The 12,818-nt window shown below is 29.0% G+C and overlaps 1 protein-coding gene across 8 annotated transcripts; it reads left to right on the plus strand.

The window, feature by feature from the left end:
- The first annotated feature begins 258 nt into the window (after positions 1–258).
- LOC107952854 (reticulon-like protein B21) lies at positions 259–4,149 on the plus strand. 8 transcript variants are annotated; one of them, XM_016888053.2, is made up of 7 exons: positions 259–627; positions 1,311–1,385; positions 1,478–1,622; positions 1,717–1,786; positions 1,903–1,968; positions 2,491–2,626; positions 3,830–4,149. In XM_016888053.2, exons 2-7 carry the CDS (start codon positions 1,333–1,335, stop codon positions 3,864–3,866), a joined length of 507 nt encoding a protein of 168 aa, XP_016743542.1. In that variant the 5' UTR covers positions 259–627; positions 1,311–1,332; the 3' UTR covers positions 3,867–4,149. The 8 variants fall into 8 exon arrangements, 6 of the variants coding, with proteins under 6 accessions (XP_016743542.1, XP_040974084.1, XP_016743546.1 ...); XM_041118150.1 differs by having other exon boundaries at positions 2,548–2,626; XM_016888057.2 differs by having other exon boundaries at positions 1,355–1,385.
- Positions 4,150–12,818: the final 8,669 nt, after the last annotated feature.

Below are 12,818 nucleotides of genomic sequence, written 5' to 3' on the forward strand. Positions count from 1 at the left end.
AAAAAATAAAAAAAACTTAAAAATTTAATATTTAATATTTTTAAAAAAATCCAAAAAATGATAATCTCAGCACAAAAATTTTAAAATAAAAAAATAGAAAAAATATGTTAAAATGGAAAAAAATCAAAATTGAGCAATGGGCTCAAAAAGTTGAGTTATAGTGGCGTTTTTCAGAAAAACGCCGTAAAAAGTTGAGCTAGGCGTTTTTGGTAAAAAGGCTGCAAAAAACCATTATTTTTTATACAAAAAAAAGGGAAATCAAAATCCCGAGCACAACCAAAAAATAATCTTTGGCTACCCGCTTGTTACTCACTCTTCTTCTCATCTCCTTTTACTCTCAAAATTTGCCCCCGAATTTCCCATTTCCAGCAACACAAGTCAATAGACCTACACTAATCACACTTCTTTTTCCTTTTCATTTCACTGCACTGAATTCACCCACCATAGCTACTCCTTTTTATTTTTTGCACTGAATTCACTTTCCCACTCTTCGATTTAGAGCTTTCAATCAAAATTACGTAAATAAAAAGCCAAATTTCGTATCACTAATTTAAAGAAAAATTTTAATTATTTGCTTAAAAAAAAGTATAGCCTCCGCCATCGAATCTTGTTTGTGATTCATTGAAGGTATATTATTTCTATATACTCACATTCTTTGGTTACAAGCTCTAGGGTTTTTTTTTTAAATTGTTCACTGTTTTTTTTTAAATTTTGTTTGATTGAAATTTCAGTTTATTTAATGATATTCATCTTGGTTTATTTTTTAGGGTTTTTCTGCGATTTTTTTTTCTAATTGTTGTGGTTCGATTAATGAAGTATGATTGAGATGTAAAATCGTGGAGTTTAGAGGATTCAATTTTGAATTTTTTTTTTTAGTTTAGAGTGGCTTTTACTGTGTAGGATAGAGCATTTTTCGTTTGATGAAGCTGGGTTTTGTTGATTAGTTGAATAATGAAGCAATATTGTGGAATTTCACTGAATTATTGTTTTTTTCTTGGATTGCTATGTGACTGAATTTTAGATTGGGTTTGATTGAAATAAGGAAAGTTAAGTTGAATGCAATTGTATATGTTATCTCTGGCTTACTCAAAAAAAGGGAGAAACAGAAAAGCAATGTTGATTAGGAAATAATTAAAATGAGAATACTGCTATTACTGATTGCCATGTACTAGGTGTCACTGGCAGCTGAAATCAAAGTTAGTTTCATTAGTTAAATATCTTATTTGGGTGAGATAGATATTTAGTGATATGATATGAGATAAATTTTGTATTAGTACCTTCTTCCTTGTTTGATCAATGCTGTTTTGTAGCTTTATTTCTGTAATTTCCTATATGGGACTTGTTTACTTTGCAGCCATTTTCCTTTACAGATCAATCATCTGCAGGTAAAAAAAAAAGAAAGCCTCTGCAATCTCAAAAACACTTAGTTTTGAGCTAATTTTTTGAACCCTGAATTCATTTTATACAACAATGACAGAGGAGTTGTGGAAATAAATAAATCAAACTGTGTGGTTGGAGAAGAAGAAGCAATTTGGTTACTTAAATTGGTTCTTCCTTACTTGAATGAGTTCTTATTAAAGCTGATGGCACTTTTTTCTGGTGATCCTTCAACAATAATGAAGGTAAATTTTCCTTCTTTTTTTGCTACCATTTTTTATATTGAGGAACAAGATGGAAAAATAACAAAAGTTAACCATCAATTGGAACAATTTGCAGATGGCAGTGCTGTTGTTTGTTTTGGCCAGGTGTGGCAGCTCTATAACCATCTGGAAAATGGCTAACCTGGGTAAGTTTTTTTCTAAACACCCTCAAACTCTGATAATTTTTTTTTTACTGAGGGTGAAAATCTTGCTGTCATTTTACAATATTAACTGTGAGTCTTGGCTGTGTGCTTAAACTCAGGTTTCTTTGGCGTTTTCATTGTTCCAAAACTCTGCACTTCTTATTCTCACCAATTAAGTGCATACGGTAAATCCCTCTTATCTCTATTGATATATATATTAATTACAAAAGGAGGGCAGAACCCTAACAACAACGCGACTAGTGCGACTCGAACTCAAACAATACCTTAGGCGATGTTACCATTGGGGTTCATCTCTATTGATATCTTTTAAGATAAAAGAATAGAAACATTTTAAGGGTGATATTTTTCAAAAGAGTAGGAAGTTTCTTTTACAGGGTGAATAATTTTATAAGAATTTAAAATCGATTCATATCGATTCCAGAGTCAATCAGTTCAAAGATTTTTTTCTAATCAATATCTTAATTGATTCTCGATTCAATTGATCTAATTGATCGATTCAATCCGATTCGAACAACATTGTTTACGAAAATAAATTTTAATTTAATTAGTAACGTTATTTCGAGCATATTTAAATACATAGAAATTATATAAAAAAATTACCGACGAGTTTACTTTGGAGTCGCAAGAGGTTGTAGATGAGTACTTATGAACTCTGACAATCTGTCTGCTATTAACGATACTAATAGGTATAATGCTGTTGTTAAAAACTGCTCGATCATTCGAAGCATCACTGATTTCTGTAGGCGTGCATGGGACATTCTTTTCTGCCATGTTCCTCACGAAGCAAACAAAGCTACTGATTTTATGTTCAGGCAATTTCAGGTATCTATCTCAATTTGCAAACTTTTGAAAATCCTCCTACTGGGTTACACCATTTGCTATTGAAGACTAGCCAAGTGTTTCTTAGACAATACGGTATTTTACCTTAAATACCATATGTTATTATTTTGGATCCGTTTGTATTTTTTTTTCGACTATTCATTAATTAGTATTACATGTTTTTAATTAATCTGAATTTATTATTTTTTTCTTTTTCGACATAATACAATTTTAAACTTATACACTCATTCACGTATATTCTACACTACCACCACACAGTTGAATTTATGGATTGAACCCCTTGAACATGACTCCTGTAAATTCTCCAACCAATAGACCTATTTTTAGAGTTGTTAGAACTAAATGTTATCATATTTGTGTGAAAATATTACTTTAATATATATTAGATATATTAGATTAGATTACACTCTATTTATAAGAAATTAGAATTTATAAAGAATAGCTACTCCTTTGCTAATTACAATTTTATGCATTTATTTTGTGATATCTAAATGCAACTAAATTAATTGTATATGGTAAAAGCACGTCAATACACCCTATTTAGTTAAGAAGGCTAACGAACAACTAACGAGCTTTTTCTAGATTAGGTTGCAATTATAATTTTACGCGCTTTGAGACAGAATATAATATAGGTTTGAATGAACTTGAGTGAATAGTTGACTAAAAGTATATAATCTCTTAATGAGTCTTCTATTTTTCATGTCTCATCCTTCAAATATGCAACTCTGTTGGAATTTGTTCTTGTTCATTTTTGAAGTCTCACAAAGTGTAGGTTTCTTTTGTGAAAATGTTGAAAACAGCTGTTTTGACATGTAAAATAGCATTTAAGCTTATCTTGTGTGGAATCTTATAGTTCTATATATTCCTGGGAAATGGGGGAAATGTTTAGGTTTGATGGGGTGGAAAGGATGGTTAAAGTAAAGAAGAAATGCACTGCAATAATTGTTATTTTGTGCACTGCAATAATTACAAATTGCTTATGGAAAATAGGTTTTCATCCATTCTCTAATTGGACATTTTTTTGCTTAATGTAACTTGTCTGTGATTTTAGCTCATGAAGCCAAATACATTAACGTTTTTATTCTCTGTTTGGTTTTCTGTTTGGTTCTCTTGTAAAATGAATATAAACGTTGAAAGAATTGTCAATTTCTTTGAATTATTTGCTTGTGTGTGTTCCTTGAGCAGCAATTCAGACGAGGTTACAAATGGCAATGGAGGTTAGAGATAGTCTCGAGATAGCTCACACTACGGAGGACTTCTCTAAGTTATATGTAGGCATTGCAATACATTGGCTTCATCTAAGCCGAACCAGCCCTCTGTTGTATATTGTTTCTTCTTCTTTTCTAATCTTTTTCCTTTGATTAATGAGAGGTGATGATGATTTGACATTCTTTTCTCACCAGGATGAATTTTGTTTTAGAAATAGTAATACCTCGTGAGTGGTGTTTTTTTTAATGTATTAAATTACACATTGAATCAATGTTTACGTATTAAATTTAAATTCATTAATTTTTATGTTTAGTTTTAAAGTTAAAATTTTTATAGAAAATTTGATTTAATTAAAATTTTTTATTTATCCTTAAAAGTATATAGTTTAAAGTTCAAATTTCAAGAATAAAACATAATATAATATTTATCATAGAAATAAATATTATTTAATTAAAATATTTATTTTTAAAGGTCATGTTCTTTAGTGGAGTTTATGGGAAAAGAGTCGTTAAAGGTCATGTTCTTTAGCGGCGTTTGTGGGAAAAGCGCCGCTAAAGATCATGTTCTATAGCGGCGTTTTTTTACATAAACGCCACAAAATGTTAGCGGCGTTATAGGCCCAAAAAAACACCGCTAAAAATCTGTTTTGCTGTAGTGGACGGTTTCTCCCATTATATCATCTTATTATAAAAAATAATTCTTTTTATCATGAAATTATTGCAGAGGCAATTCTAACAAAAAAAAAACTAATACGATGGTTTTACCCATTGTGTCATCTTGTTATAAAATATTATTATTTTTATCATGAAACTGTTGTAAACCCATTGTGCCATCTTGTAATTTCTTAAGGATTGATAATTAGAACTTAATTTAAAGGGGTTAAATAGTAATTATACATAGAATATATATCATCGGTTATTGAAGTAAGCATGCATGTTATATTATAAAACATTATTAATTAAAATTATAAAATGAAATTTTAATTAAATAGAACATAAGTGATAATGGGAATAGGTCGCAAAAACAAAAGCATTTTCATCTTTTCTTCAAGCAAATAGAACCAAGGGATAAAGAAGAGAGGAGCGTTCGGCTTTAAGGGTGTAACGCCCCAAAAATTTTTATTTTTGGAATTGTTAAAACATGTCAAGGGTGTAACGTTCGACTTTGAAAATAGTTTTTTTATATGAGAAACTGCCACCTGATACGATGGTTTCACCCATTGTGTTGTCTTAATATAAAAATATTATTATTTTTATCATGAAATTATTGCGGAGGCAATTTTAACCAAAAAAACTGATATGACGGTTTCACTCATTGTGTCACCTTGTAATTTGCTTAAGAATTTATAATTAGATCTTACTTTAAAGGGGCTAAATAGTAATTATACCTAGAATATATATGGCTGGTTATTGAAGTAAGTATGTATGTTATATTATAAAACGTTAGTCATTAAAATTAGAAAATGAAATTTTAATTAAATAGAACATAAGTGATTATGGGAATAGGTGGCAAAAACAAAAAACATTTCCATCTTTTTTTCGTGCAAACCGAACTAAAGGAAATAATAGAAATGACGTTCGGCTTTAAGGGTGTAACACCCCAAAAATTTTTGTTCTTGGAATTGTTAAAACATGTCAAGGGTGTAACATTTGGCTTCGAAAATATTTTTTTATATGAGAATTTGCCGCATGATACGATGGTTACACCCACTGTGTCGTTCTATTATAAAAATATTATTATTTTTATCATGAAATTGTTGCAGATGAAATTTTAACAATAAAAAAAACTGATACGACGGTTTCACCAATTATGTCATTTTGTTATAAAATATTATTATTTTTATCATGTAACTGCTTTAAACCTATTGTCGTCTTATAATTTACTTAAGGATTTAAAATTAGAATTTAACTTAAAAGGGTTGAATAGACCTTCTACCTAGAATATTTATGGCCGATTATTGAAGTATGTATGCTATATTAAAAAAACATTAGTAATTAAAATTATAAAATGAAAACTTAATTAAATAAAAAATAAGTAATAATGGAAATAGGTGGCAAAAACAAAAATATTTTCATCTTTTCTTCGTGCAAATCAAACCAAGTAAGAAATAAGAGATGAAGGTTCAGTTTTAATGGTGTAACGCCACAAAAATTTTTGTTTTCGGATATGTTAAAAGATGTCAAGGGTGTAACCTTCGGCTTTGAAAATATATATATATATATGAGAACTTGTCGCTTGATTCAACGGTTTCACCCATTGTGTTGTCTTATTATAAAAATATTATTATTTTTATCATGAAATTGTTGTGGAGGCAATTTAAACAAAAAAAATTTGATACGACTATTTTACCCATTGTGTCATCTTGTCATAAAATATTATCATTTTTATCATGAAAGTGTTGTAAACCCATTGTGTCATCTTGTAATTTGCTTAAGAATGTATAATTAGAACTTAATTTAAAGAGGTTAAATAGTAATTATATCAAGAATATATATATAGCGGGCTATTGAAGCAAGTATGTATGTTATATTAAAAAACATTAGTAATTGAAATTATAAAATGAAAATTTAATTAAATAGAATATAAGTAATAATGGGAATAGGTGGAAAAAACAAAAACATATCCATTTTTTCTTCGTGCAAACCAAACCAAGGGGGAAAGAAGAGAGGAATATTCGGCTTTAAAGGAGTAACACCCCAAAATTTTTTGTTATTGGAAATGTTAAAATATGTCAAAGATGTAATATTCGGCTTTAAAAATATTTTTTTATATAAAAAACTGTCACATTAAACCATTTGTCGTCTTATTATAAAAATATTATTATTTTAATCATGATATTGTTGCACGGGCAATTTTAACAGCTTCACCCTGAACACAGTCTGACCCACGAAACACAATTCTCACTCCGCCAAGATGACTAATACCCAGAAGCATAATAAAAAAACATTAAAACACCACTCAGCGAAGAAAGACAGCTACCATCACACAATAAACCATCAGCCAAATAACAAAAAAGTTGCAAGAAAACAGAACTGAAAGTTGTCATGGCACCAAATCTTTTGAGCCTGTTAATATGAAATCTCCTCGAGTTTCAACTCTTGCATTCCAAGAAATAATCTTCATTACACTTCAAAATGCTATTGAATTTATAGAATTTTTTAAGTTATTCAATTTTTTTTTAGAATAAGTGCTAATTGACAGAAGTTGTAAAGGCTAAGGGTTAAATTTATGATTATATCTAATTTTTTTAGTAGAGTTAGCTGAAAAAATTAATGGAGGGACTAAATTGAGCAAAACGTAAAGTAAATGGACCAAGTTTGAGCAAATAAAAGTAGAGGGATTAAATCTACATAAATTGATATGTATAGGGACTATTCTTAGAATTTAACCTTTTCTATATCTTGAAAGTATTGTGTGACTTTGAGAATATTTTTTTTTATATGAGGAACATTCGGCTTTATGGGTGTAACACCCTAAAATTTTTTGTTTTTGGGAATGTTAAAATATGTCAAAGGTGTAATGTTCGGCTTTGAAAAATTTTTTTATATGAGAAACTGTCACGGTTTAACCCATTCGTCGTATTATTATAAAAATATTATTATTTTAATCATGAAATTGTTGCATAGGCAATTTTAACAAAAAAATACTGATACGATGGTTTCACCGATTGTATCATCTTGTAATTTGCTTAAGGATTTATAATTAAAATTTAATTTAAAGGGGTTAAATAGTAATTATACCTAGAATATATATATGACAGGTTATTGAAGTAAGTATGTTATATTATAAAACATTAGTAACTAAAATTATAAAATGAAATTTTAATTAAATAGAACATAAGTGATAATGAGAATAGCTGGCAAAAACAATAATATTTCCATCTTTTCTTGCTTCAAACCGAACCAAGGGAAAAAGAATCAAACCGAACCAAGGGAAAAAGAAGAGGGAAACGTTCGGCTTTAAGTGTGTAACGTCACAAAAATTTTTATTTTTGAAAATTTTAAAACATGTCAAGGGTGTAACGTTCTTCTTTGAAAATATTTTTTATATGAGATTGGTTTCACCCATTGTGTTATCTTATTATAAAAATATTATTATTTTTATCATGAAATTATTGCAGAGACAATTTAAACAAAAAAAAATTGATATGTTTCACCAATTGTATCATCTTGTTATAAAATATTATTATTTTTATCATGGAGCTGCTGTAATCTTATTGTCTCATCTTGTAATTTACTTAAGAATGTATAATTAGAATTTAATTTAAAGGGGTTAAATAATAATTATAATAATAAAATGAAAACTTTTTAAAGGAATAATTTTTATAATAAGTAGTTTGTGTCGAAATTCTAGACCTTTTCCACATGACACAATTGATTTATTTTGGTAATGAAAAAAAGCTAACTATTTGGTATATTCACAGTAGATTTGGTTATGTAACTTTAAGTTGTATTTAAAAATATTGAAATAAATAATTAAGAAATGTGACAAGATATCACTTGTAAAATTAAAAACTTTCATTATCCTTGTATTTATAAATTCTCTTTGTTAAAAGTCTCCATTTCCATTTCTATTTTACTTGAAGGTGCAAATTTTTATATAAAATTTAATTTCCATATTATTTTTTCAGTAAAAATAATTTATCAATTGACTTTATGTTTTTATATGTAAACTAAATAGAAAAGTAAAATCTGAATCATCAAGAACTGTCACTTGATACAGTAGTTTCATCAAGTATCGATATTTATCATCTTGTTATAAAAAAATATTTTTTTATGAAACTGCCGATAAATCAATTCTTGTAAAAAGATTATATTAGAGAAAAACTTCCAAATAATCTTAAATTTACAATATTTTTCTAAATAAATTTTAAAAGAATAATAAATTTATTTAATCTCTATACTTTAATTTGATCGGTTTTAGTAATTGTACTTTCCAAATTTCTAAATTTGAGCTCTCACCAAGCGATAATTGTTAAATTCATTATGTTAAGTTATACTATTTTCTAAATCTAATGTGTTAAACTCATTACCATTTAAGAAATTCCATGTAAGCTTAATATTTTCACATATTATTCACTAAAAAATCAATTAATGGATTAAGCACGGTCACATGCACCAAGACTAAAAATTCAAAATTCGGAAAAGTATAAACACTTGGAATAATGCAATTGGAGAATATAGACCAAACCTAAAACTGTAAGCATAGTACAAGACGGATAATTGAATTTAATCAAACGGATCTAATTGCTATTATTTGGGTCAAGACTAAAATTTCAAAATTCAAAAAGTAAAAACTAAAATTGACCAATTTGAAAAGTACAGGAACAAATATCATAATTTAAGTTTTTTCGTATGACACAATTGATTTAGGGTGAGTTTGGATGGGTGGTGGAGTGCAGTGCATTTATCTTACTTTTTTTCTCATGTTACAATATCGTTATAGTATCTAATCTTACCGCCACTGTTGTTTTTACACAAATCGTAGATAAACGCATTGCTCATTTAAATCCACTCTTATTTTTCTATAAAAAGTTAAGATTTTGATAATGTGATAATAGGAAGACATTAACATTTAGTATTTAAATTTATTATTTATAGAAACAAAAAAAAATAAAGTTTTGTGTTTGAACTTCAACGGCATAGAAACAAAACAAATAAAGTTTTGTGTTTGACTTCAACGTAAAGAACATTGACTTATTTTGGTAATATAGAAAGAATAACTATTCAGTATATTGATGGTAGAAATTTTAAACTCTATAAGTGGAGTTAACGGAGTTAAGATTTTGTCATGTAACTTTAAGTTGCATTTAAAAAATTAATAAGATAAGCAATATATTTGCAATTTCTTGCTTGTAAAATTAAAAATTTTTGTTGTTCCTATACAAAATAATTACCTATAAAGAAATGTTACGACACATTGTAATTTCTCTGTGTTGAAAGTCTTTATTTCCATTTTTTTATTTGAAGGTGAATTTTTTTTTATATATTTTTAGTATTAATTCTCAAATATTAAATTTTCATATAATATTTCAATAAAATAAGCTATCAATTGACTTTATATTTCTATATGTGAATTGGAGGGAAGAGTAAAATGTGAATTATTAGGAACTGCTACCTAACACGGCAGTTTCACCCGTTATCAACACGTGTTGTCTTATAATAAAAATATTATTTCTTTTATTTTGAAACCATTTTGAAGGCAGGAGATGTTACCAAATCATTTAAAAAAAAATCCTGAAACCATTTTGAAACAGTAAAATAATTAAAGCTAACATGCCGTGAATAAAACTCCATGATAAATTTTGTTGATGATCACTTATAAAATCACTTAGTATTGCAGTGTAATTTTTAGTTAAATAAAATTTTGGGAAACACGATTTGTTTTTGAAACCCAACATTTGCATATAGGTTTGGTATCATCTAAAAATGTTTAAACTGTTCTAAATGAAAAATAAAAATAAAATCGGAATTAAAAATAGTCCTCAAAATCCAAACCAGTCCAACGGTATGAAAATAGATTTAACTGGACAAAATTTAAGGAAATGCAAAAAAAAAGTAAAACTGAGCTCTTGTCACACCGATCTGTCCAATGTCTAAGGATTACCTGAGAACCAAACAAACAGAAAGTGAGCTTACCAGCTCAGTGTGTAACTTATTACATACAATAAATCAAATACACATGCTTTAACAGATTACGGAACTAATACAAACATCGATGCATAACAAATACAGATTCATATGCATATCAGTTACAGATTCAGATCCTACCCCCAACAACTACACACCATCTTTGACCATCCCTGCACATCAATTAGGGTATTAAATATATATCTAACCCCACACACTGCTAAGTGATCATGTCACTTTATAGAATATATGCAGACTAACTACCAGATCAAAATGTGGTAACCTGCTAGAAATAGATATATATGACTGATAAACCATAAAAGTAACATGTTTTAACCCCATTCTTGGCATGTTTTTGGATGATTTATTATGTGAATTAGTGAATTTGATGTTTCTAATTCTTTAAATTTATGTTTCTATACTTAAATGAGCATAGGGAAGTGAAAGGAGCGAAAAACGGGCCAAAATTTGGACAAAAAGAGTTGTTTTTAGGAACCACACGGTCTGGGTATTTTCACACGGGCTGGGCACATGCCTATGTGAACCACACGGGCTAGCCACACGCCCATGTGCCAGCCCATGTCGATTTCGAGCCTTTCTTCTCTTTTATGTGAAAAAAACCTAATTTTTAGGTTTTCTGAGCATTCTAAATCTTATAAATACATATTAAAGATGACTAAAGGGAACACGCAGAGTAGAACGAAGAAATTACTAGAAGAACGCCGTAGTAGATCTCCTTCAAGATTGAAGATCTTCATTCAAATTTATTTCGAAGTTTTATTGGGTTTCTTATGTCTTGTTGTTATTCTAATTTTGAGATGTTTCCATCCCAAATTATGAACTAAATTCCCTAGATACCTAAGGAAGATGAAAACTATGATGGATCTTATTATATGATTTTCTGAATTACATGATAAATACTTGATTCTTGTTTTCAATTATGTATGCTTATTTCTTGCTTTAATATTTTCGGGATATTAATTCAAGTGTGATGTGCTTATTTCAATGGAGCAAAAGTCCCTGTTTAAGAGTAGATCTGGCATAATTGAGTGGAGTTACATGCAATCTTAGAATTAGGACGACATAAATCTACCGGATTAGATTCAAATCTAATAAGGGAATCCATAGATCGAGTTAATGCGACAATAGGGGTTTTAATTATAAAGAGATTTCAATTAATCAACCTAGAGTCAGTTTTTCTTACTCTCGAAAGAGATATTAACATAATTTAGGGATTTCTATGGATCAAGGCACAAGTGAATAAATCTTTTAATTCAGATCCAGAATAATAAGTGAAGTCTAGGTGGATTCTTTCCTGGTTATTGTCTATCTCATTGGTTTTCTTCAAATATTTTTCCAATTCACTTTCTGTCGTGTCCTTAGTAATTAGTTTAGTTAATTATAGATTAAAAATCAAATTAGTTTAGTTAATTATAGATTAAAAATCCATCTCATCAATTTATCGGCTAGATAATAAAAAGATAGTAATTACTAGTACTTTTAGTCCTCGTGAATACGATATTCCGACTCACCATAGCTATAGTACTATTTGATAGATGCGCTACCTTTATCGTAATTTTAGTTAGTTTAGTGACTCATCAAGTTTTTGGCGCCGTTGCCAGGGACTAAAATATTAGGAACGCTCGATTTTTATTAATTTAGCCATTTTTACTTTTATTGCATTTTATTTTTGTTTTTAGTATAATTTTTGTTTTCTAATTTTTCTTTTGTTTGCTTCTGACAGGTTCCTTTAGTATATGACTAGAAGAAGCCCGTCGAGACCATTACTATTCGATAGCGAAATTGAAAGCACAACTCGTAGAAACTGTAGAAAAGTAAGGCAGAGGCAACAAAGTACAGTGGAAGAGCAAGAGGACATCATTAATATTACTAAGGAGATAGCTGAAAATCAAAATAATCAGCTACCTCCTGTTGTTGCAGCAAATCTTGTAAATTCGAATCTTGCTCCTCGTACTATGTATGATTATGCCAAGCTCACTCTAACTGGGGCTAAATCGAGTATTGTGAGACCTGCTATTGCTATGAATAACTTCAAACTAAAGCCGAACACCATTCAGATGATTCAACAATTTGTTCAGTTTGATGGTTTGTAAGATGAAGATCCAAATACTTATTTGACCAACTTTCTGGAATTCTGCGACACTTTCAAGATAAATGGCGTTTCTGACGATGCCATTCGCCTACGGTTGTTTCCCTTCTCATTGAGAAATAAAGTTAAACAGTAGTTAAACTCCCTACCACGAGGTTCTATCACTATGTGGGATTAAATGACTGAAAAGTTCTTATTGAAGTATTTTCCACCGGCTAAGATAGCT

Source organism: Gossypium hirsutum, chromosome A07 (assembly GCF_007990345.1).
Source record: "Gossypium hirsutum isolate 1008001.06 chromosome A07, Gossypium_hirsutum_v2.1, whole genome shotgun sequence".
In the NCBI taxonomy this organism is placed as follows: Eukaryota; Viridiplantae; Streptophyta; class Magnoliopsida; order Malvales; family Malvaceae; genus Gossypium; species Gossypium hirsutum.

Bases quoted from the DNA above. Each gene is read 5' to 3' on its own strand.
- LOC107952854 (XM_016888052.2), top strand. From the start codon at position 1,297: ATGCTGTTTTGTAGCTTTATTTCTGTAATTTCCTATATGGGACTTGTT. The intron at 1,787-1,902 runs GTAAGTTTTTTT...GCTTAAACTCAG, and splicing joins CTGGAAAATGGCTAACCTGG to GTTTCTTTGGCGTTTTCATT. The intron at 2,627-3,829 runs GTATCTATCTCA...TTCCTTGAGCAG, and splicing joins TTATGTTCAGGCAATTTCAG to CAATTCAGACGAGGTTACAA.